Source organism: Juglans microcarpa x Juglans regia, chromosome 7D, assembly GCF_004785595.1.
Source record: "Juglans microcarpa x Juglans regia isolate MS1-56 chromosome 7D, Jm3101_v1.0, whole genome shotgun sequence".
NCBI lineage: Eukaryota > Viridiplantae > Streptophyta > Magnoliopsida > Fagales > Juglandaceae > Juglans > Juglans microcarpa x Juglans regia.
The window spans coordinates 12,192,668-12,213,888 of record NC_054606.1 but is presented as its reverse complement, the minus strand read 5'-3'; the positions used below and the strand labels follow the sequence as shown (position 1 = coordinate 12,213,888).

Sequence of the window (21,221 nt, the reverse complement as noted above, 5' to 3'; positions counted from 1 at the left end):
TGCTTAAGTCAGTTCGTTTTTAGAAGAATTTAAGATTTTTTCCCAGCCCCTTGTTTCTTACACGTGTCCTGTCTTATATCCTCCTTCCGAAGTTGAGTTTTCGCTTCTTCCGTATGTTTGGGGTGTTTATCCCCTGTATAGGGCACCATGCTACTGCAATTAATTTGATAGCTTCTGCTCGTCCCCCGATCTTTCCCCTCGAGGCCTTTGATTAGGTGTGGCTCCTCTATCGACATCTTGTCAGGGACAGGTCCTTTTGCCGGGTTGTCCTTCCCTTGATTCCCCATATCGGGTCATTTAATGTGGTTGGGCTTCTTCACATTTGCTCTAGTTAGGGACACACTTGCCAAGATTTTGCACCACACGGACCCTAGATTTGGCAACTTAATGTAGCAGGACTCCCTGCAGGCTTCCTAGGCAAGGACATGTCCGTTAGTGTGTCGCCCCACATTCCTATGTTGAATTGGATCTCTGACACTCCTATCTCGTTGGAACCAACTATTCTTATTGGTTCTTCATTGTCTTCCCATTTCTAGATCGGGCTCAAGCACCTTGAATGGCCTGATTATTGTATGGATGCCTTGAGAGACTCCTCTAAGGATGATTGTTATCGTGGTGGTGCCCCAAATGCAGGAGTAAATTGAGGAACATGAGGATAGATTGGGTTAGGTGGACAAAATTGAATTTTTTACTGCATCTGTGGTCCACCTAAATTCATGGATGATTGATTCTGCCTCCAGAAAAAATTAGCATGATTTCGCCAATTAGAATTGAATGTCTCTGGAAAAAAGGACTAGAATCGGCTTCCAAAGATTATTTAGTACATTTGCTTGCTTGGCATAACACTTTGAATAAGCTTGTGTGGAAGGACACATATGCATTGTATGCATGAGACTAGCTCAGAGAGAACATACTCTATCTTGGACTTGATTGAAAAAAAAATCATGGTTCTACTTAGAGTTGAGTTGGATCTCTGACAAGCCTAATCGCCAATCTTGTCAGAATTAAACTATTCTTGTTGGGTCCCTAGGTTGGGCTTGAGGGCCTTGAATGGCTTGGTTGTTGCATGGATGCCATGAGAGACTACTCTAAGGATGATTGTTGTCGTGGTGGTGCCCCAAATGGAGGAGTAGCTTGAGGAACATGAGGATAGATTGGGTTAGGTGGACAAAACTGAAATTGTTGCTGCATCTGTGGTCCACCTAAATTCATGGGAGGTTCATTCCGCCTCTAGAAAAAATTAGTATGATTTCGCCAATTAGGATTATTGAATGTCTACGATAAAGGACTAGCAAACGGCTTCCCAAAATTATTTAGTGCATTTGCTTGCTCTGCATAGCACTTTGAATAAGCTTGTGTGGAAGGACACAGATGCATTGTATGCATGAGACTAGCACAGAGAGAACATAGTCCATCTTGGACTTGATTGAAAAAAATTCAGGGTTCTACTTAGAGTTGAATTGGATTTCTTACACGCCTACCTCGTTAGAACTACACTATTCCTGTTGGGATTTTATTGTCCTCCCCTTTCTGGGTTGGGCTCGAGGGTCTTGAATTGCCTGGTTATTGCATGGATGCCTTAAGAGACTTCTCTAAGGATGATTGTTGTCGTGGTGGTGTCCGAAATGGAGGAGTAGATTGAGGAATATGAGGATAGATTGGGTTAGGTGGACATAATTGAAATTGCTGCTGCATCTGTGGTCCACCTAAATTCATGGGAGGTCGATTCTGCCTCTAGAAAAAATTAGTATGATTCTGCCAATTAGGATTGAATGTCTTTGAAAAAAGACTAGCAAATAACTTCCCAAGATTATTTAGTGTATTTGCTTGCTTGGCATAACACTTTGAATAAGCCTATGTGGAAGGACACGTATGCATTGTATGCATGAGACTAGCACAGAGAGAACATACTCCATCTTGAACTTGATTGAAAAACATTCATGGTTCTACTTAGAGTTGAATTGGATCTCTGAGATGCCTATCTCGTTGGAATTAAACTATTCATGTTGTGTCTTCATTGTCTTCCCCTTCTTGGGTTGGGCTCGAGCGCCTTGAATGGCCTGGTTATTGCATGGATGCCTTAAGAGACTCCTCTAAGAATGATTGCTGTCATGGTGGTGCCCTAAATGGACGAGTAGAATGAAGAACATGAGGATAGATTGGGTGCCCTAAATGGACGAGTAGAATGAGGAACATGAGGATAGATTGGGTTAGGTGGACAAAATTGAAATTGTTGCTACATCTGTGGTCCACCTAAATTCATGGGAGGTTGATTCTGCCTCTAGAAAAATTAGTATGATTTTGCCAATTAGAATTGAATGTCTCTAAAAAAGGAGTAGCAAACGACTTCCCAAGATTATTTAGTTCATTTGCTTGCTCGGCATAACACTTTGAATAAGCCTGTGTGGAAGAACACATATGGTTTGTATGCATGAGACTAGCACAAAGAGAACATACTCTATCTTGGACTTGACTGAAAAAAAGTCATGATTCTACTTAGAGTTGAACTAGATCTCTGACAAGCCTGATCTTTTGGTGTTCGCTAATGGTGATGCATGGTCTTTACTTCGTTGATGAAGACTTTGGAGATATATGAGAATTGGTTAGGCCAAATAATTAAGAAGGAAAAATCGGAACTTTATGCTTCTAAACATATGTGTTTGCTGAGGAGGCATGAATTGTTGAGGAGTTCGGGATTTGTGGAAGGCTTGTTTTCGGTAACATACCTGTGAGTTCCTTTAGTATCTGGTCGTCTTACAACTAGATTACTTGAACTGTTTGTTAACAAAATTCGTGATAAGGTGGCAGGATGGAAAGTCAAATTGTTATCACAAGAGGGTTAGTTGATTCTATTGAAGCATGTGCTATCTTGTATGGCTACCCATTTGCTAGCAATTCTTAACGTGCCAATGGTGACCTTAAAGAAATTGAATTATATTTTATCTACTTTCTTTTGGGGAGATATAAATGGGAAAGCAAAAAAGAAATGGTATTCATGGTCCAAGTTGTGCAAGCCAACGTTGGAGGGGGGTTTGGGTCTAAGGGAGTTTGCGGATGTTCAACGTTCTTTTCACATGCAATTTACTTGGAGAATCTTGGTTGTGGATAATTTGTGGACTCTCTTCTTTAAAGCAAAATATGTTAGATGTGGCCATCTTTTGCTTGCAAAGAACACAACGGCATGGGAGATAAAGGAGTGTTGAGTTGGTTCAAACTGAGATCTAAATGTATTGGAGGATTTGGTTGGGACAAATATTATGGGAGACATTTTATGTTCTTTATCAATTGGGAAAGAGGGGGAGGATGTCATTATTTGGAAGCCAACTTCTGATGGTGAGTTTTCTTCAACTAGTGCGTGGGATGTAAAGGAGTGAAAATTTCAGGTATGGAGTGGATTTGGAATAAGGTATTGTCGAAGAAAATTTCCTTATGCATGTGAAAGGCTCGGTCTCATTGCCTGTCGGTGGATTCTAAAGTGCAAACTAGAGTGCAAAATTGTGAAGTGTAGTTCGCATCAAGATGCAACTATTGTACTACTAGAAAACTAGAGACACTTGAGCACGTGCTCCATTCAGGTGAGATTGCGAGACAAGTATGGGAGATGGTAGATGCTATGATGTGTATTCCATGCATGACTGTTGGGACCTGGTGTGGTCATGTGGCACAGTGGTTATCTTTTGCGAAGAAGTCGTCGCAAAGAGGTGTGCTTATTGGCTTGTTGTCGAGCCTCATCACTTGGCGATTGTGGCAATGTCGTTGCAAGGTGTGCATGGAAGAGACTCTTGAGTTGGTTGAAGGGGTGTGGCACTCTTTAAAATTTTGGCTAAGGAAGTTGTCGAAGGAGTAATTTTAGTTCTCTTTTGGCATTGGATGAGTAGGTTTTCAGATCTTTGGATATTTCGTTGTTACCTATCAATTGGTGTTGACCACGTCTTGTAGCATGGTGCAAACCATCGCATGGATTTGTGAAACTGAATGTTGATGGTAGTTGTAGGGGTAACCCGGGATTGTGTAGGGGTGGAGGTGTGATCAGGGATATCCATGGGAATGTAAAAGGAGCTTTTTCTGCAAACTTTGGATAGGGGGCTAACAATGAGGCTGAATTTAGTGCCCTCAAAGAATACGTTATTTTAAGGCTTTGGATTTCTTCAATTTGGAAATTGAGTGTGATTTCAAATTAGTGGTGGACTGGTTGCTTGCTGGAAGTTTTACGGTTTGGTATCCTTGGGAGTTTTGGGAGGAGACGATTAAGGAGCTTCAGGTGTCTACTTCACTATAACACACCAATACAGAGAAGGAAACCAAGTTGCAGATTTTTTGACACGTTGAGGTGAAGAGGGATAGACATGCAAATATGAGGTGGGGAGACGCTGCCCAGGTCGTTGAGGGGCATCATTCGGTTGGACAAAATCGGCTTGACTATAAGAATTTAATTTACTTGGTTTGATTGTTTTTCTTCAGTTTGAATTGTATTGTGTCTGTATTGTTTTCGTTGACTGGTTGCTGCTGCTGTAAGGATGGTATTCCTCCGCCTTTGGTGAGGTTTTGAATAAAATGGGAGGTTTAAAAAAATAATAAATATAAAAATAAGGTGATGGAGGTGTGAGCTGAAGGAATAGGAGGGAGGGGTCTCGGCTGGAGTAAACAGAATTTCTTAAGTCTTGAAATCTGTTGGTCTTGGGTGGGAGCTTTGCGATTCTATCTCGTGCAATAGCGCATATATATATATAAATATATATATATATATATATATATATATATATATATATACATGGTTGTGTGACTAGGTATTTCAAGGAGGGTGTCGCCTGAATCATGAAGAAGAGAAGAAAGAAAAACTTCAAAAATGGGAAGATCATGTATCGGATACGAGCTTGGAGTTTATCTTATCTCAAGGTATTTTGAAGTAATTTATGGTGTTTTTAGATTTTTTTTTCAGATATTTTCTTTCTAAACATTATTCAAACGTAAAATAATTTTAAATTTTAAATTTTAAATTTTTTTAACTAATCATTACTTAAATATTATTTATACACAAAATTCAATACAACTTTTTCAAATTTCTAAATAAAAGATAAAAACAATATAATTTTTTTCAATTTTTAAAATAAAAATAATATTTAAACAATTTTTAAAATTTATAATATTTTTATTCAACTTTTTTTTTCCAAAATTTATTAAATATTTTAATTCAAATTATTTTATAATTATTTATAAGTATTTTAAAATATCCAAATGAGACTTTGCATTAGCATGTGCGGATAAGTATGAAATAAATGTGTCTACCTAATTTACAGACCCTACTTTGTGTGGTGGACGTCAAATGGGGCTATGAAGAAAAGAACATCATCTCATATTAAGTACAGACTTGTGACTCTTACCTCAACTACATTTGCTCAATATCGCTCATCTGATGCTCACCATGATCACTTTGTTCCAATCCATTGATAAATTTCTTTGCTATTATTTCTGATTTGTTTTCTGGAGAAGGAATACGTACGAGGCAAATCACACAAACTTCAGAAACTTTTTTTTGTCTTCCCTTAGACGTTTCTTCAACATGTTTTCTGTCTCAATTTGCTGATGCTTTTTTTTTTTTTTTAATTTTTTTTAATTTTTTTATTCTATAGAATAATATTTCTTTGATTTGCAAATATATTGGTTTCACGATCCTATTATTCTCTTGCTCTAGTCATTGGAAGCGGAGTTGTTTTTCTACATCTCGTACCGTAGCTAATTAAATTCTCAAATCAAAGAACAAATTAAGAACAAGTGGTCAATTAACATGACCCAGATATCGAGAGAGAGAGATAAACACAAAAATAAAAGAACTAAAAGCTAAAAAGAAGGAAAGAAAAAGGTTCAGAAAATGATTAGAAAAGGAAATATAGGAAAAGTATTATATTTTTAATATTCTTTGTTTACAGAGTTTACACATATTTTTAATACAATGATGGGCTCTTCTATTAGTTTCTATAACTAATTTATTACATATCTTGTCAATTTAAAACAATAATCCCATACCTTTAACTATTTAGACTCCACAAAAGAGAAAGATGATTATTTGAGATGATTAATAGATCCAACAAACAATAATAAATTAATAATAGATGATGATTATTATTAGAATCAACAAACAAACAAGGAAACATAACACCTAAATCCATAATATAAATTAAAAGACATCATCATCATCAATAAAATTATAAATTATATTATTAAACTCTTTCTATAATTAAGAAAAAACAAATAATCAAATATAGATAAATATAATAGAATCATAAACATTAAAACATAATCATGCAAGAAACAAAACAAGATCTTAATGCACACCCTTGCAAAGTGCAAACAATAAACATCACACAAGAACACACTCACTAATGAGTATTTGTAGATGTAGATGGATATTACAAAGTTACAAGTTACAACTCCCTTCATGACTCCCTCCCCTAATCCTATCAATTTAACAAAGAAAGTTAAAAACTTACAAACCAGTGAAACTACAACCATTCAGATGTTACAAAGTATCATAATTAAATTAAACAAGTAACCAAAACCAACTCCAACTCCAACTCCATAGTTTCCACCAGGCACCTAGTAAGAACTCCAACTCAAGTATCTTGCATTTTTTTTTGCAAAATGAAACAAAATTAGACATTACACTACTTAACTAAAGGATAATACTACATCAGATATAAAACAGTGCCGATATTATCCTTTTTCTCCTAAACCGTGCTCTGCTAGGGTTCGTGCCGCATGACAGCCAACGGGGCTCCTCTTGGGCCATCGGTGACGCACTTTTGCAGACTTGGTGGCACGCACGCCACTACTCCTTCCTGAGATTGATGTTCCGCTCCACCCTACCAAAACCATTGATGGACATATTTGTGTTAGTTTTCCAAGGAGGAAATTGAAAATTCTGTTGCTCCATTTAGGTATTCGTTGGTCCTCAAGTTTCTTATGCAACGTCCGTCCCTTGATGCCATTAGAGTGTTCATCCGAAATCGATGGGGACTTAAACTTGCAACTGATGGTTTCAACAATGAGGAAATCTCGAAATGTGTACATGCGACTCACCAATGAGACTGATTTTGTGAAGGCAATGTTGAGGGAGGCTACTGATGTAGATGGGGCTCCATACCGTGGGTCCCATTGTCACACTGATTTTGATGAGGAATCGGAGCCTTCCTTGGTGCCGGTGTGGGTTTTCCTCCCTGGATTACCCCCAAACTATTATTATGAGTCATTTTTTATTAATATCACTGTGCCGTTGGGTCAGTTTCTACGATGTGATAATGCCACAAAGTGTGCGACGAGAACAGACGGGGCTCGAGTTTGCTACTAGATGCGGCAAAGGATCCCGTACGGGGAGTTTGGATTGGCAATCCGCACCATGCTTCAAGCTTTTATATAGAGGTTGAGTATGAGACACTCCTTACCTTTTGTTCTAAATGTTGCATTCAGGGGCATAACTCAAAGACCTGCAAATGGACGGATGGTGGCGATAATGTTGTTGATCGTAAGAGGAAAGGAATTGCAAAGGAAATAGAGAAGGTAGTGAATAAGTGGAAGACGAAACTTGCTGCGGATGGAAAAAATATGGAAGGGGCTGTGACACCTCTTGATGTGCAAAGGAGACGTCGTTGCCGTTGATGATAATGATGGAGGATTCTCGGTCTCCTGAAGTGCTTGTGATCGACGCTGCTATTAATGTGGGAATGAAGGGAAGTGTGGATATAGATTTGGTTGGTCCTAGTTCGTCCGAAATAAAGGGTGATAGTGCAGATTGTGGTGGCATGGCATTTGTGCATGGTAATCAGGTTTCGATGGCAGAGGACTGGGTTGTAAGCAACGGAATGGATATGCAAGTTAGTGATTTGCCTCTCAATAATTCTATTGTTGATGTTTTGGTGGCTAGAAAGGTGGATGTATTTGGGGCTGGTCCAAGCTCATTGACAGTGTAGAATTCGGGGGGACCCATGAGGAGCTAGTAGTAATGTTGGAAGCAGAAGGTTTTGGATGCCAGCAACGTCTTTGTAATGTCAAGTCTGGTATATTGGTTGTCAATCTGGTTGTGGAGAGCGTGGTGTCATGTGGTATGATGGGAACATAGAAGTTAGTTGAGCAGGTGACAGGGGAGGGGGCTTTACTTGACTATGTGGAAGATGAAAGGTTGGGTTCTTTGGCTGTGATAATTCCAGTTGAGAGGGTAGCGTTTCCACCAGAGGGAATGGTTAACGACTGCGTCTCGTGCCCACTAGAGGGAATGGTTAAGGACTGCGTCTCAGAACCCGATGAAGATTGGGTAGAGCACCTATGTAAAGATAAAGAGTATTCGTCGGATGGGGATGCTATGGCAGAAAAAAATGTAAGTAAGGGTGGATAAACTCTTATAAGCTCATCTCGTGTTCCTAGTAAGCCTGCTCGGATGAATTTATGATTTGTAATCCTCTCTTTTGGACTATACGTGGTATTCGATCATCACGGAGACGTCTATGCAAGTTGGTAAGGAAGTTCCAAGTTAATTTCATTATGTTAGCTGAACCGTTTGTTGAAGAAAGTCAGTTGGATGTTTTGAAAAATTGGTTGAAGTTCGATTATGGCTTTTCTAATCAAAGTGTTGGTGGGAAATTATGGTGGTGATGGAAAGATGGTTTAGAGGTGTCGATTAGTCAATTTAGTGCTCAGCATGTTTTTGTCTTGCTAAAGGATGCCTCTCATTCTGTTGTGGTTTCTGTAATCTATGCAAAATGTAATCATATGGAGAAGTGTGATCTCTGGAGATTGTTACAGTTGGATGTCGTGCAAGATATTCCTTGGCTCTATCTTGGTGATTTCAATATTGTTGATGGGGATGTTGAAGGTCGGGGTGGTAGACCCCGGTCGAGAATGGCAATGGTGGCCCCTTACGGGGGGCAGGTAGCACCGCTAATGTAGATATGGCCCATCATCGTTTAAGTTCCAACAAATATGGGTGGCTCATGAGAATTTTAGAGAGGATGTGCAAGGCTCTTGGCAGGCTCCAATTGCTGATATGGGGTTGTTTCGTCTATCTGCTAAATTAAAAAAGTTGAAAATGGTTTTGAAAGATTGGAATCGTAGAGTTTTTAGGCATACGGAGAAACATATTAGTGAGTTGGAGAAGCAGATAGAAAGAATTGAGGGTCAATTGCAAGCTAGCTTTTCTAAAGAGGTTGAGACAGAATTATTAAATGCCAAGGAAGAACTGGCGGTGTGGCTTCTTAGAGAGGAGACTTGGTTATCGCAACAGGCCAAAATTAGATGGATGTTGAAGGGCAAGGCCTCCACTTAGTTTTTTAAAATATTTGCTTCTGTGAATATGCTGGTTGTGCAGGAAATGCGACTCCGTGACAGTTCTTGTTTATCCTTCCTGGAGGCTATCCATGATGGGGCTGTGGATTTTTGGAGCGACTTTATGAAGGCAAGACCAATGAGGGTCCCCCCAGATTTATCTTTGTTTGTGCAGAATGTAGTTACAAAAGAGGAAAACAACATTCTTCTTCAGATCCCTTCAATCCAAGAGGTGAAAGAGGCTATGTTTTCTATTCCGACTGATAGTAGTCTAGGCCCAGATGGGTTTGGATCTGGTTTCTACTGTTCATGTTGGGATATTGTGGAGATTGATGTGGTGGCAGCTGTTCGGGAGTTTTTTAGTGGAGCCCCTCTACCCAGATTCTACTCGACTTCTTATATTGTACTTCTTCCAAAAGTGCCAAACCCAACTGGGTTTGACAAATTTAGACCCATCAATCTGTGTTCTGTGATTTACAAGATATCCTCCAAAATTCTGGTTCGTTGATTATCAGCTATTTTAAATAAGCTTATTTCCCTAGAGCATGGGCCCTTCTTACCTGGAAGAAGCATTTTCAAGAATGTTACGTTGGCTCAAGAGATGATTCATTTATTGAATAAGTGGGTTCGTGGTGGCAATGTCGTAATTAAAGTGGATATGACTAAGGCGTATGATAGTGTTGACTGGGATTTCTTATTACAGGTCTTGTCCTCTTTTGGTTTTGGCTCTTGGTTTTGTGAGTTGATCAAACAATGTATTTCCACTCCATGGTTCTCTGTGATTATGAATGGCACAATGAAAAGTTTCTTCCCCAATGAGGGTGGCTTGAGGCAGGGAGATATTTATCTCCCTATTTGTTTATTCTTGTGAAAGAACTTTTATCCAGATTGTTAAAGGACAAATTTGGTAATGGGATGATTAGTCCATTTTCTTACCCTCAGGGCACTCCTCTTATCTCTCATTTATTGTATGCTGATGACATTGTGGTGTTTGCTAATGGTGGGAAACCCTCTCTTCGTGCTATCAGGGATGTCTTTGCTCAGTATGAGAATTGGTCGGGTCAGGTTGTGAGTATAGAGAAGTCTTCTATTTTTTTCCCTAAACATTTTATGAGTGCCCAAAAAAGGAGTGCCTTGAGGATTACTTCTTTCTCAGAGGGCTCCTTTTCGGTGAAATATTTAGGTGCGCCGTTGATTTCAGGAAGGCTAAAGGTGACTCATTTTGATGGGCTTATGCACCGGATTCGAGGCCAGCTTGAAGGATGGCAAACGAAGTTCCTATCGTCTGGTGCTCACATTTTGTTGTGAGGCACATTGTGTCAAGTATACCGATCCATCTCTTTTCTGTGTTGTATGCTCCTAAGGCTGTGGTGGCAAGTCTTAATCGGGTCATGAGTAATTTTTTTTGGGGCTCCTACAATGGTAAACCAAAAAAGAAGTGGGTTGCTCGGGCTAGAGTATGTGCTCCAATTCTTGAAGGGGGTATGGGTCTACGGAAACTTGAAGATGTGCAGGTGTCGCTCTTTATGAAGTTTGCATGGAAGCTTCTAACTCAAAACTCTGTTTGGGTTAATTTCTTTATGGAAAAATATGTCAATGAGAGGCATGTCTATTTGATTGAGACTAGTAAAGGCTCTTTAATCTGGAAGCGAATAGTAGAGGTGCTACCTAAGGTATTGTGTAATTCCGTGTGAAAGGTAAGGGATGGTCAAGTCTCCTTTTGGAGGGATAACTAGTTGCCATCTGGTGCTATTATTGACTCTTGTGAGATCTCGGATCTTCCTCTTCTCACAATAAGGGAGTGTCAAATTCATAATGAGTGGGATGTGGAACTTCTAAGAAGATTGGTGGGGAAATCTAAACTTGAGGAAATCTTGACATGTTTAGGTGAGCATAAAGACGAGGCAGATACTTTGATTTGGAAACTGAGTTTGGATGGTAATTTTTTCTCGAAATCGGCTTGGGAATGTATTTGTATTAGGGCTCCAAAATCTGAATGGGCTAGTTGGATTTGGCACTTAGCGCTTCCAAAGAAGTATTCGGTTACTATGTGGAAGGCTTTGAATTTTTGCGTAAGTGTGGATGCGCATATTAATGAGTTGGGCATTCTCGTGGTTTCTAAATGTGAATGTTGTATACGGGGTTGTCTAGAAAATCAAGATCATGTCCTGGCCATAGGATCTCTAGCAGCGAAAATTTGGCACATGGCGTCTTTGAGTTTGGGGATGCCTTATGACCCTTCCAAGCCTTAGAAGAATACTATGGAGCTTTGGTTTAGACGGGCCTCACATTCATCTCAAAAAGGTACGCTGCTTGGTTTGATTCCAATTATATTAACGTGGTCTCTTTGGGTGTGGCAGTATAAGGCTCGCATGGAAGGGAAAAATGTTTTTGTGCAGTCATTGTGGAGTGCAATTAAAGCTTCTATTACATGGGTAGGATTACGTTTGAGGGCGAGTAAAAAATTGGAAAATGGTGACGCTCGAATATTGGAGTCCTTCTCAATTTCGGTTAAAGCTCATGTACGCAAGCCAGTTTGTTTGGTAAAGTGGTGTAAACCGAACAAGGGGTGGTTCAAGTTGAATGTTGATGGGAGTTCGTTGGGCAATCCGGGTTGCATGGGAGCGGGTGGCATTATTCGGGATGATCGGGGCTATTTGAGATTGGCTTTTGCTAAGGAGTTGGCTCATGGCTCTAATAATAAAGCGAAACTATTAGCCCTTTATTATGGGCTGAAACATTGCAAGGAGTTGGGTCTGCATATAATTGAGATTGAGCTTGATTCTTTACTTGTAGTTAATTGGTTGGCAAGAGGTAGATGTGGCATGTGGTATCTTGAAGACTATTGGAATGAAATCCAAGAGATCTTGTCTACTTTGCAGGTCAAGATTAGTCATGTTTATAGAGAAGGAAATTCAGAAGCTGATTTTCTTCCTCATTTGGCTTCGAATCATCAGTCTGGTACGTGAATTGATTTTGATGATGTTCTAGGGAAGCTAAAAGGTATTTTAATGGTGGATAAATTAGGTCTTCCTTCTTTGAGGACTTAATGGTTGCCGTCAAGTGGTTTCTGGTCTTGTTTCTTGTTGTCCTCAGATTCAGGTTTGTGTTAGGAGTTTGAGGATTAGGTTATTAGTTACACTTGGGTTCGGATGTTTCTTTGTTTATTACTTTACATTCAAGTGGTTTATTGTTACATGGTTTTCCTCTGCCACAAGTGAGAGTTTTTTAATTAATATGAGGTAGGGGCCACTATTGGACATGTGGCTCTGACTCTTCCAAAAAAAAAAAAAAAAACTAGAGGATAATACTAATAATAAAATTAACATAAAAGTTAATGATATCATTCATGATTCATCTACCAGACTCCCTCCCATAATGCGACTTTCTTAGTCCTCTTCAAGTCTTGCGGGGTTCACAGATAGGTATACAAAAAAATAAAAATTATTAGTTAAAAAGTAAACAATAAAAATTCAAATTAGTCATTTAAAAATGAAGGTAAACGTCTAAAGTTACCCGACTCAAACTTATAACTCTAAGCATCATCAACATTATCTAGTCCAATAGGTGTTGACCTTAGCCATGCATTTATGTGTGCAGATAAGGGTCTCTATAGTTCTCGGAGCCAATGAACTCCAATAAGCATCTAACACATGATCTTCGGTGCTAAACACCAACTTAGAGACAACCGTCGTGATAGGAATTGCGAACACATCTAGGCTATTGGGGAAATGACTGAAAACTTCGGGGAATGAACTTTCCACCAAGTTAAGATGTGGAATGCATCACTAGGTGCCTCGACAATCTCCATAAAATATCGTTCAACCTCATATTTGCATTGCATAATGATCCCTGATTTTTGGATTTGATGATACCTTTGTATCAGAACTGTTGAACTTAGAGCATGTGTGTCATCTAAGAAAGAAGTCGAGTCTTTTAGTCTTGAGGAGCTCCCACCTGTGCTTGAAGATTGACCATTGTTGTTGTAATGGTGATATAAGGTCTCAATATCATTCTTTAATACTCTAATGAGTTGGTAAGCCTTCTCATTACCGAGGACATCTCTAATCCAAACCTCTACAATAACCAACTTATATTGGGGACAAAGAATCGCACCCACAAATAATAATTTATTTATTTTCTCGACATCCCCCGATATTTATTGTGCTTGGATTTCATCCTCATAACCATACTATTTAACAACACGACATTACTTTCACAACTCTTTTGCAAGTGGTCATAAAGTCTGGAAAGCTCCTAAAGTATATGTTTGCAGTATGGCATAAACTAATAGATATGCGAACAGTGGTATCATAAAACAATTTTAAAAATTTAACAAAGTACCTCACATTATCCCAATTACGAATGTCTGGCAGTCCGAGCCCTTTTCTCCCCGTGGTGTCCTCTGACAAAGTATGATATACTTCCATCTTCGACCTCCATCCTCTCAAAGGCTCTCTGATATATTTCCGCTACATCAAACATCATGTATGAAGAGTTCCAATGAGTGCGAAAGTCCAAAGTCAACATACTATCACATGGAATTTGTAGTTGTTCGACACAAGACTTGAACTTGTCAACCCTTTGGGGGTAAGACTTCATGTACTTCACAATATTGTGGAATTAAATCATTAACTTATTGTAGACCCTCATTGACTATGAGATTGACAGTTTTTTACTGCTCAATACCATCCGTGGCAATAATTGTTTCATAACTTAGCTTCCTTTGATCTTTAACCATCAATCCCTTGTGTATCTTATACTGCACAGAACCATCCAAATTTGCTATCAAATCTGTAGTGCCTTACTTCTTAGAATGACAACCAAAATAATCACTATAATGGTGGCACCTTGCTTGTGGATTCTCACAATCATTGTCAATTTTGGCAGAATGGTCCCATGTCCGTGACCTTCTCTTATTAGGTCGTGGTGGTCGACCATCACCATACTCCAATTCTTCAGATTCATTAGCAATAGGTTCGTCATTTTCAAGTAGTCAACTACTTGCAAAAAAAGTAGTTGTAGATATGGGTCTAGGAGTGGAAGTACTTGTCTTCAGCATAGGCACTGAAGCATCACCTTGTGTATGATCTTCCTGAGTAGATGTAGCATCCATATCCATATTCACTTGAAAAAAAAAATAACAAAACAAAACAAGAACAAGTCATCATGATTCATGAAAGTTTCAATTAGAAAGAAATATAGCCTAATTAGTAAATCTACACAAAAGCAATATATATAGCCTAATTATATATACTGTGTTAATAATGTGTATGTGATGGTATTAACACTTCATGACATAGTGAGATAGTGAGATACAGACTATTGGGCCATCGGCTGTGTGAAAAATGTGTTGGCTGTGTCATGTGTGAATAAAATCAATAACCAACACTATTGGTTTTGTAAATAATATTGACACGGTGAGATACACACTAATATGCGAATTTGTGTTAACAGTGTCAATAATATTGGCTGTGTACTGAATATTGACATAGTGTGATTCGATCCTTGTTAATCATGTTTGAGTACTGACTTTTGGCTTTTCATTTTGTTTTGTACCCACTCCATGCCATTACAAAGATTGCCTTAATTTATATATAGCCCTAATAGCAGATTAGTTGGTAAGTATCTTTGATTAGAAAAAGTTGGTAAATATCTATGATTAATTGGTTAATTTATATATAGCCCTAATAGCAGATCAATTGGTAAATATATTTTATATATAGCCCTAAATTCTGATAGCAGATCAGTTGCTGATATGAGATTTCTCAGGTGTTATAAATGCACAAATTTACATAACATAAATTCAATAAATTCAGAAATTTACAAAATTCACCAACTCCGCCGAATTTACAAATTCACCAATAAATTTAAATTTGCAATACCTGCAAGTGTTTTAAACAACAACTAGCAAGCCAAGGAGCGATTTTAAGAGGGAGGTGAAGCTGTGCCCAAATCTTCAATCCCTAAAAAAAAAAAAAAAAATGTCAAGCCCTAGGCAACTTTAAAATCAAGTGAATAAATAAAATGCGACTTCATAGGACGAAAAAGAGTACACAGAGAAGAGAAGGTGCATAGGGCATCACGCCAAAGAGACCTTTCCACAGTGGGGTTATGTTAGCGACGGTGTCACAACACACAAAGTAACAAAGAGGAGTGGAGACTCTCACTGAGAAGGGATTCAGGAAAGTGTGGGGAGAAGAGGAGTCGTGTTTTGAACTCCATTTCAGACTAAAACGAAGTCGTTCTACTAGAAATGAAATGCTGTCGTTTCATTCAATAGCACTTCAATGTGGGCCGCTAACAGATGTAATTTGCTTTAAAAAAATAAAAATGGTTTGAGTCGGAGTTGTTATGAGTTCGGAAGTCGGAGCCGATTTCAACTCCTATTTTGACTCACCATCTTTTTCATAGAAACTCCGACTCAACTCTGAACTCCGAATTATATCAAAGCATGTGTAGGCCAGAGTCAGACTTGATGGAGTTTTTGCCCACCCCTTATGTGGGGGCAAGGTGCGGATGCCCGCCGAGCACTGCTAGTCAAATACTTCTTTGTACAGTATTGACACTATTAGCTTGGAGACAAATTCCTATCCAAAAGAAGAGTATAATATTAAAGTTAGTACAACATAGACTTTAGTCTATTTTTGTTGTGTGTATATTTATATAATCAATATAAATGATTATATAAATGAACTATGACGAGGTTAAGTGATATTGAGATTTAAGTTGTATTAAGAATATATATTCTATTTTAATTAATAAAATTTTGAGCATCCAAAAATGTTTGGAATTTCTAAATTTCTACCCTCTAGCTAACGCCAACATCACAGACTACACCCATTAATGTGCCCAATATATACGATCCTTTTTATTCAGAGTCTCGTATTCTGACTTACTACAAATATTGGTCAAAATCGTTACTAGCTAGCTAGAAGGCATCCCTTCTATATATACATGCGAAGCAAAGAATTGAGTTTCCTTCATTTACATCTAATTAGTGATTTCCTTCATTTCGGTATTTATTCATATCTTTTTGTCTCAATTTACAATTGAGTTTTTTTTTTTTTTTTCTTTTTTTGCACTATGTTGTTTTTATTTGAAAATGGGGAGCAGGAGGCAAATTAATTTTTATTATATTGCGTCTAGTTAGTGTTTTTCATTGATATTGGTTTCGGAATATTTTTATTCTTACTTTTCAATTTAGTTGTGAACTTATTTTTCTCCATCACATTTCACATTTCTTGTAGTTACCAAAAAAATCAAAAGTGAAAAAAGGAAAACAAAAAATTGCAAAAGTAGAGAATGAACAAAAGAAAGAAGGAAAGAAAATGGAGATTGTGGTGTCAATTGTTGGAAAAATTGGAGAATACTTGGTTCCTCCTTTCGGAGAACATGTTGGCTATCTGATTTTCTATAAGAAGAACATCACGAAAGTAAATGAGCATTATCAAAAGCTACATTTAAAGAAGGAGGCCGTGCAACAATCCGTTGAAGGAGCCATTTGGAATCAAGAAGTAATCGCAAGTGAAGTTCAGACATGGCAAACAAGTGTGGACATAAGAATTGAAGAGCTTCGGAAATTCCTTGAAGAAGATGTTAAGGCGGATACGATGTGCTTGAATGGGTGGTGCCCAGACCTAAAGTTTCGTTACTCCTTAGGTAAGAAAGCTCAAAAGAATACTCAAGCCATGATCCAGCTATTACAGGAAGGTGATAAATATGATCAGGTGTTCATTCGTGCTCCTCCATTGGAAGTAGCATCAACATCCAATGGACGCTTTAAGAATTTTGAGTCAAGAAAGACAAAGATTAACCAAGTTTTGGAGGCTCCAAGGGATGACAAGATGGACATGATTGCGATATGTGGTATGGGAGGCATCGGGAAGACAGAAATGGCCAAAGAGATATCCAGAAGAGTAAAAGATGATCATTTATTTGATAAAGTTGCAATTGCAGTGGTGTCTAAAGAACCAATCCTGGAAAAGATTCAAGCCGCAATTGCTGAGCACCTAGGCCCGAATCTTAATGAAGAGTCTTTATCAGGAAGAGCAACTCAACTGCATTCAAGACTGGTGAAGAGTAAGAATGTCCTTATAATATTGAATGATGTTTGGGAACCACTTGATCTTGAGGCTATTGGAATTCATCATGGAGATAAAGATAATAGTTGGAAAATCTTGCGTACCCCAAGAAATGAAGGCACTTGCATTCAAATGAAGACTCAGAAGATTTTTCCAATCGAACTCTTATCTGAAGAAGAAGCATGGAATTTTTTTAGTGTGATGGCATGTGATTCATGTATTGGTACCCCCAGTCTACAACTAAAAGCTAAAATGGTTGGAGAGGAATGTGGACGTTTACCTATTGCTATTGCAATTGTTGGAAGTGCAATGAAGGACAATAGCAATGAAGATGAGTGGGATGGAGCGCTTGAGCAGCTTAAAAAGTCTATTTCACATAATATCCCGGGTCTACATGAAAAGGTCTATGGCAACATAGTGTTCAGTTACAGTCTTTTAAAAAGTGAAGAAGCCAAATCATGCTTTCTTCTATGTTGTTTGTTTCCAGAAGATTATGATATACCTATTGAGGATTTAGTAAGATACGGAGTTGGACGAAGGTTGTTTGCAAACATTGATACGATAGCAGAAGCAAGGCGAAGAGTCCATGCAATTGTTCAAAATCTTAAAAGGTCAAATCTATTGCTAGATAGTGGGAAAAAAGAATTCATTAAAATGCATGATGTACGAGATGTTGCCATATCGATTGCATCCAGAGATGAACATGGTTTTATGGTCAGATGTGATGTTGGACTTGAAGAATGACCATAGAATGATACATATGAAGACTTTGCCGTAATTTCTCTTATGCTTGGAACAACAACAAAACATCCTGAAGGGTTGAACTGTTCTGGACTTCAGCTTCTACGACTGTCATCTTCCTCTTTTCCACTCCCACTTAATATGTTTGATGGAATGAAGGAACTAAGAGTGTTGTCTTTGGAAAGAATTGTTGTGAAAAACGATGACAATAAAGTAAATTCAAACACAAGAAAAAAAGCAATCACACATGACACAGTATTTACGTGATTCGGCAAATTGCCTACGTCCACGGGAGCTGCAAAGGATTTTTATTTCTTGAGGAATCACAATACAATGTGTGTTTAACGGCTACTATTCACTCAGTCACTGTACAAGTCAGAATAAAATAATATATATAGGTTATGCGGCGGAAACTCTAAATTCAACAGAATTAGCAATGTTCGCTCGAGCGACGAGTCGAGCCCGCATCAAGCGAACTTGTTTCCCGCAATTGCTCGAGCCATGTGTCGAGCGGCTCTTCAAGTGAAGCTCTCTGACTTCCCTCCGCTCGAGCTGTGTGTCGAGCGGTGTCGAGCGAAACTCTCTGACTTGCCTTTGCTCAAGCGATTTGTCGAGCTATCTTTGAGCGAAGCTCTCTGACTTGTATTCACTCTAGCGGCTAGACGCTCCGCTCGAGCAGTGTGGACCAGAATCTAAATACTCAACAATTCTCTCACTTGGAGACTGGTACACCCACAGTATCGCCCTCTGGCTCAAACATGATATTCTCCACCTCTGCAACTCACTGCTCCTGTCTTCATGCAAGAAGACCAACTGAAGTTGCGCACAACTTCAGTTTCTCAAGTGTAACACCCTTTGTCAACATATTAGCAGGGTTTTTACTTCCACAAATTTTCTCAAGTAGCAACTGTCCATCATCTAACAATGATCGTATAAAGTGATACATGATCTGAATGTGCTTTGTCCTGAAATGAAATGCTAGGTTTTTGGCAAGGAATATGGCACTCTGGCTGTCACTGTAGAGAGTGCCATTCTGATTCTTTTTACCCAATTTCTTCAAGAAGCCCTGTATCCAAACCATCTCATTTGCAGCTTCTGAAACTGCAATATACTCAGCTTCTATAGTAGACAAAGAAACTGTTTTCTGTAGATTGGAACCCTATGAAACTGCAGTACCACGCAGAGTGTAAACAAATCTTGTGGTACTTTTTCTGCTATCAGTATCTCCAGCTAAATCAGCATCAACATAGCCTTGCACCTCTAAGCCCTCTCCTGAGAAACACAAGCACGTTTCTGATGAGCTTTTTAGGTACCTCAAAATCCACTTCACTACTTCCCAATGTTGTTTTCCAGGGTTACTCATATATCTACTCACAACTCCCACTACATGGGCAATATGTGGTCTGGTGTAAACCATAGCATATATAAGTGAACCAATAGCTGAGGCATAAGGAACCTTACTCATATAGTCTTGTTCCTCTTCTGACTTTGGTGCCTGATCCTTGCTAAGTCTGAAGTGACTACCCAAGGGTGTGCCAACTGACTTGGCTTTGTCCATATTGAACCGGTTGAGTACCTTTTTCACATACTTAGCCTGTGAGAGTCTCAACTTGCCTCTGACTTTGTCTCTGACAATTCTCATGCCAAGGATTTGCTTCACAGCTCCTAAATCCTTCATTGCAAAATGCTCTAACATCTGCTTCTTCATATTATTGATCTCATCAATATTTGCCCCTGCAATAAGCATGTCATCCACATATAGTAACAAAATAATGTAAGAATTGTCAAACTGCCTGACATAGCAGCAGTGATCTGCCTGACATCTGATGTACCCTGCATTGCACATGAAACTGTCAAATTTCTTGTACTATTGTTTAGGAACTTGTTTAAGGCCATACAAGCTCTTCTTCAGTTTGTAAACTGAACTTTCCTTTCCCTGTACCACAAACCCCTCAGGTTGGTGCATGTAGATGTCTTTTTCAAGATCTCCATGAAGAAAAACTGTCTTCACATCTAACTGCTCAAGAAATAGGTCTTCAGTAGCAACTATAGCCAAAACTAACCTGATAGTTGTGATCTTTACCACAGGTGAAAAAATCTCAGAGTAATCAATGTCTTGTTTCTGCTAAAAGCCTTTTACAACAAGTCTGGCCTTGTACCTTTTACTGCCATCATGCTCAGTTTTCACCCGGTACACCCACTTGTTATATTAGCCTTCTTCCCTGATGGAAGTTCTGTCAACTCTCATGTCTGATTCCCTAGCAAGGAATCCATCTCATCCTTCATGGTCAACTTCCACTTGCTAGAATTTTCATATTGCAAGGTTTCTTGGTAACTCTGCAGTTCTCCACCATCTGTCAATAGAATATAATTCAAAGCAGGTGAGAAACGCTGTGGAGGACGAATAGTCCTAACTGACCTGCGAACTGTAGTTGTAGGAGTGGACGGCGCTGGATCTGACTATAGAATAATATGAATGGGTGCACTGTGCCCACTCTCCCCGTCACTCATTTCCCTACACTGCACTGTGACCTCTGGTAGATCATCCAAACTCACAAAGTCAAACTCCTAAGGAACTGCTTCAGTAACTGTACTAGACTTGTCCTTGTACACAATCTTCTCATTGAAGATCACATTCCTGCTTCTTATAATCTTCCGACCTTGATCATCCTAGAAACGATAGTCAAATGACTTGTCTCCATAGCCAATGAAATAACATTTCATTGACTTAGCCTCAAGTTTACTACGAGCATCAGAATCAATAAGAACATAAGAAAGACAGCCAAAGATTTTAAGAAGAGAAAATTTGACCTCTTTCCCGCTCCAAGCCTCCTTAGGCAATCCACAATCCAACGGAACTGATGACCCTCTGTTTATCAAGTATACTGCAGTGCTAACTACATTTGCCCAGAAAGTAGGTGGTAACCCAGCATGCAGCCTCATGCTTCTAGCACGCTCATTTATGGTTCTATTCATACGCTCAGCAACTCCATTTTGCTGTGGTGTCCCAGGAATGGTCTTCTCCATTCTGATACCCTGAGTTGCACAATACTCTTTGAACCTACCATCAATATACTCACCACC

The 21,221-nt window shown here is 38.8% G+C and overlaps 1 protein-coding gene across 1 annotated transcript; it reads left to right on the top strand.

The window, feature by feature from the left end:
* Positions 1 to 5,294: 5,294 nt before the first annotated feature.
* On the top strand, positions 5,295 to 18,322 carry LOC121240101 (disease resistance protein At4g27190-like). The gene is made up of 2 exons (XM_041137579.1): positions 5,295 to 5,497; positions 16,561 to 18,322. Exon 2 carries the CDS (start codon positions 16,644 to 16,646, stop codon positions 18,138 to 18,140), a length of 1,497 nt encoding a protein of 498 aa, XP_040993513.1. The 5' UTR covers positions 5,295 to 5,497; positions 16,561 to 16,643; the 3' UTR covers positions 18,141 to 18,322.
* The last annotated feature ends 2,899 nt before the right edge of the window (positions 18,323 to 21,221 follow it).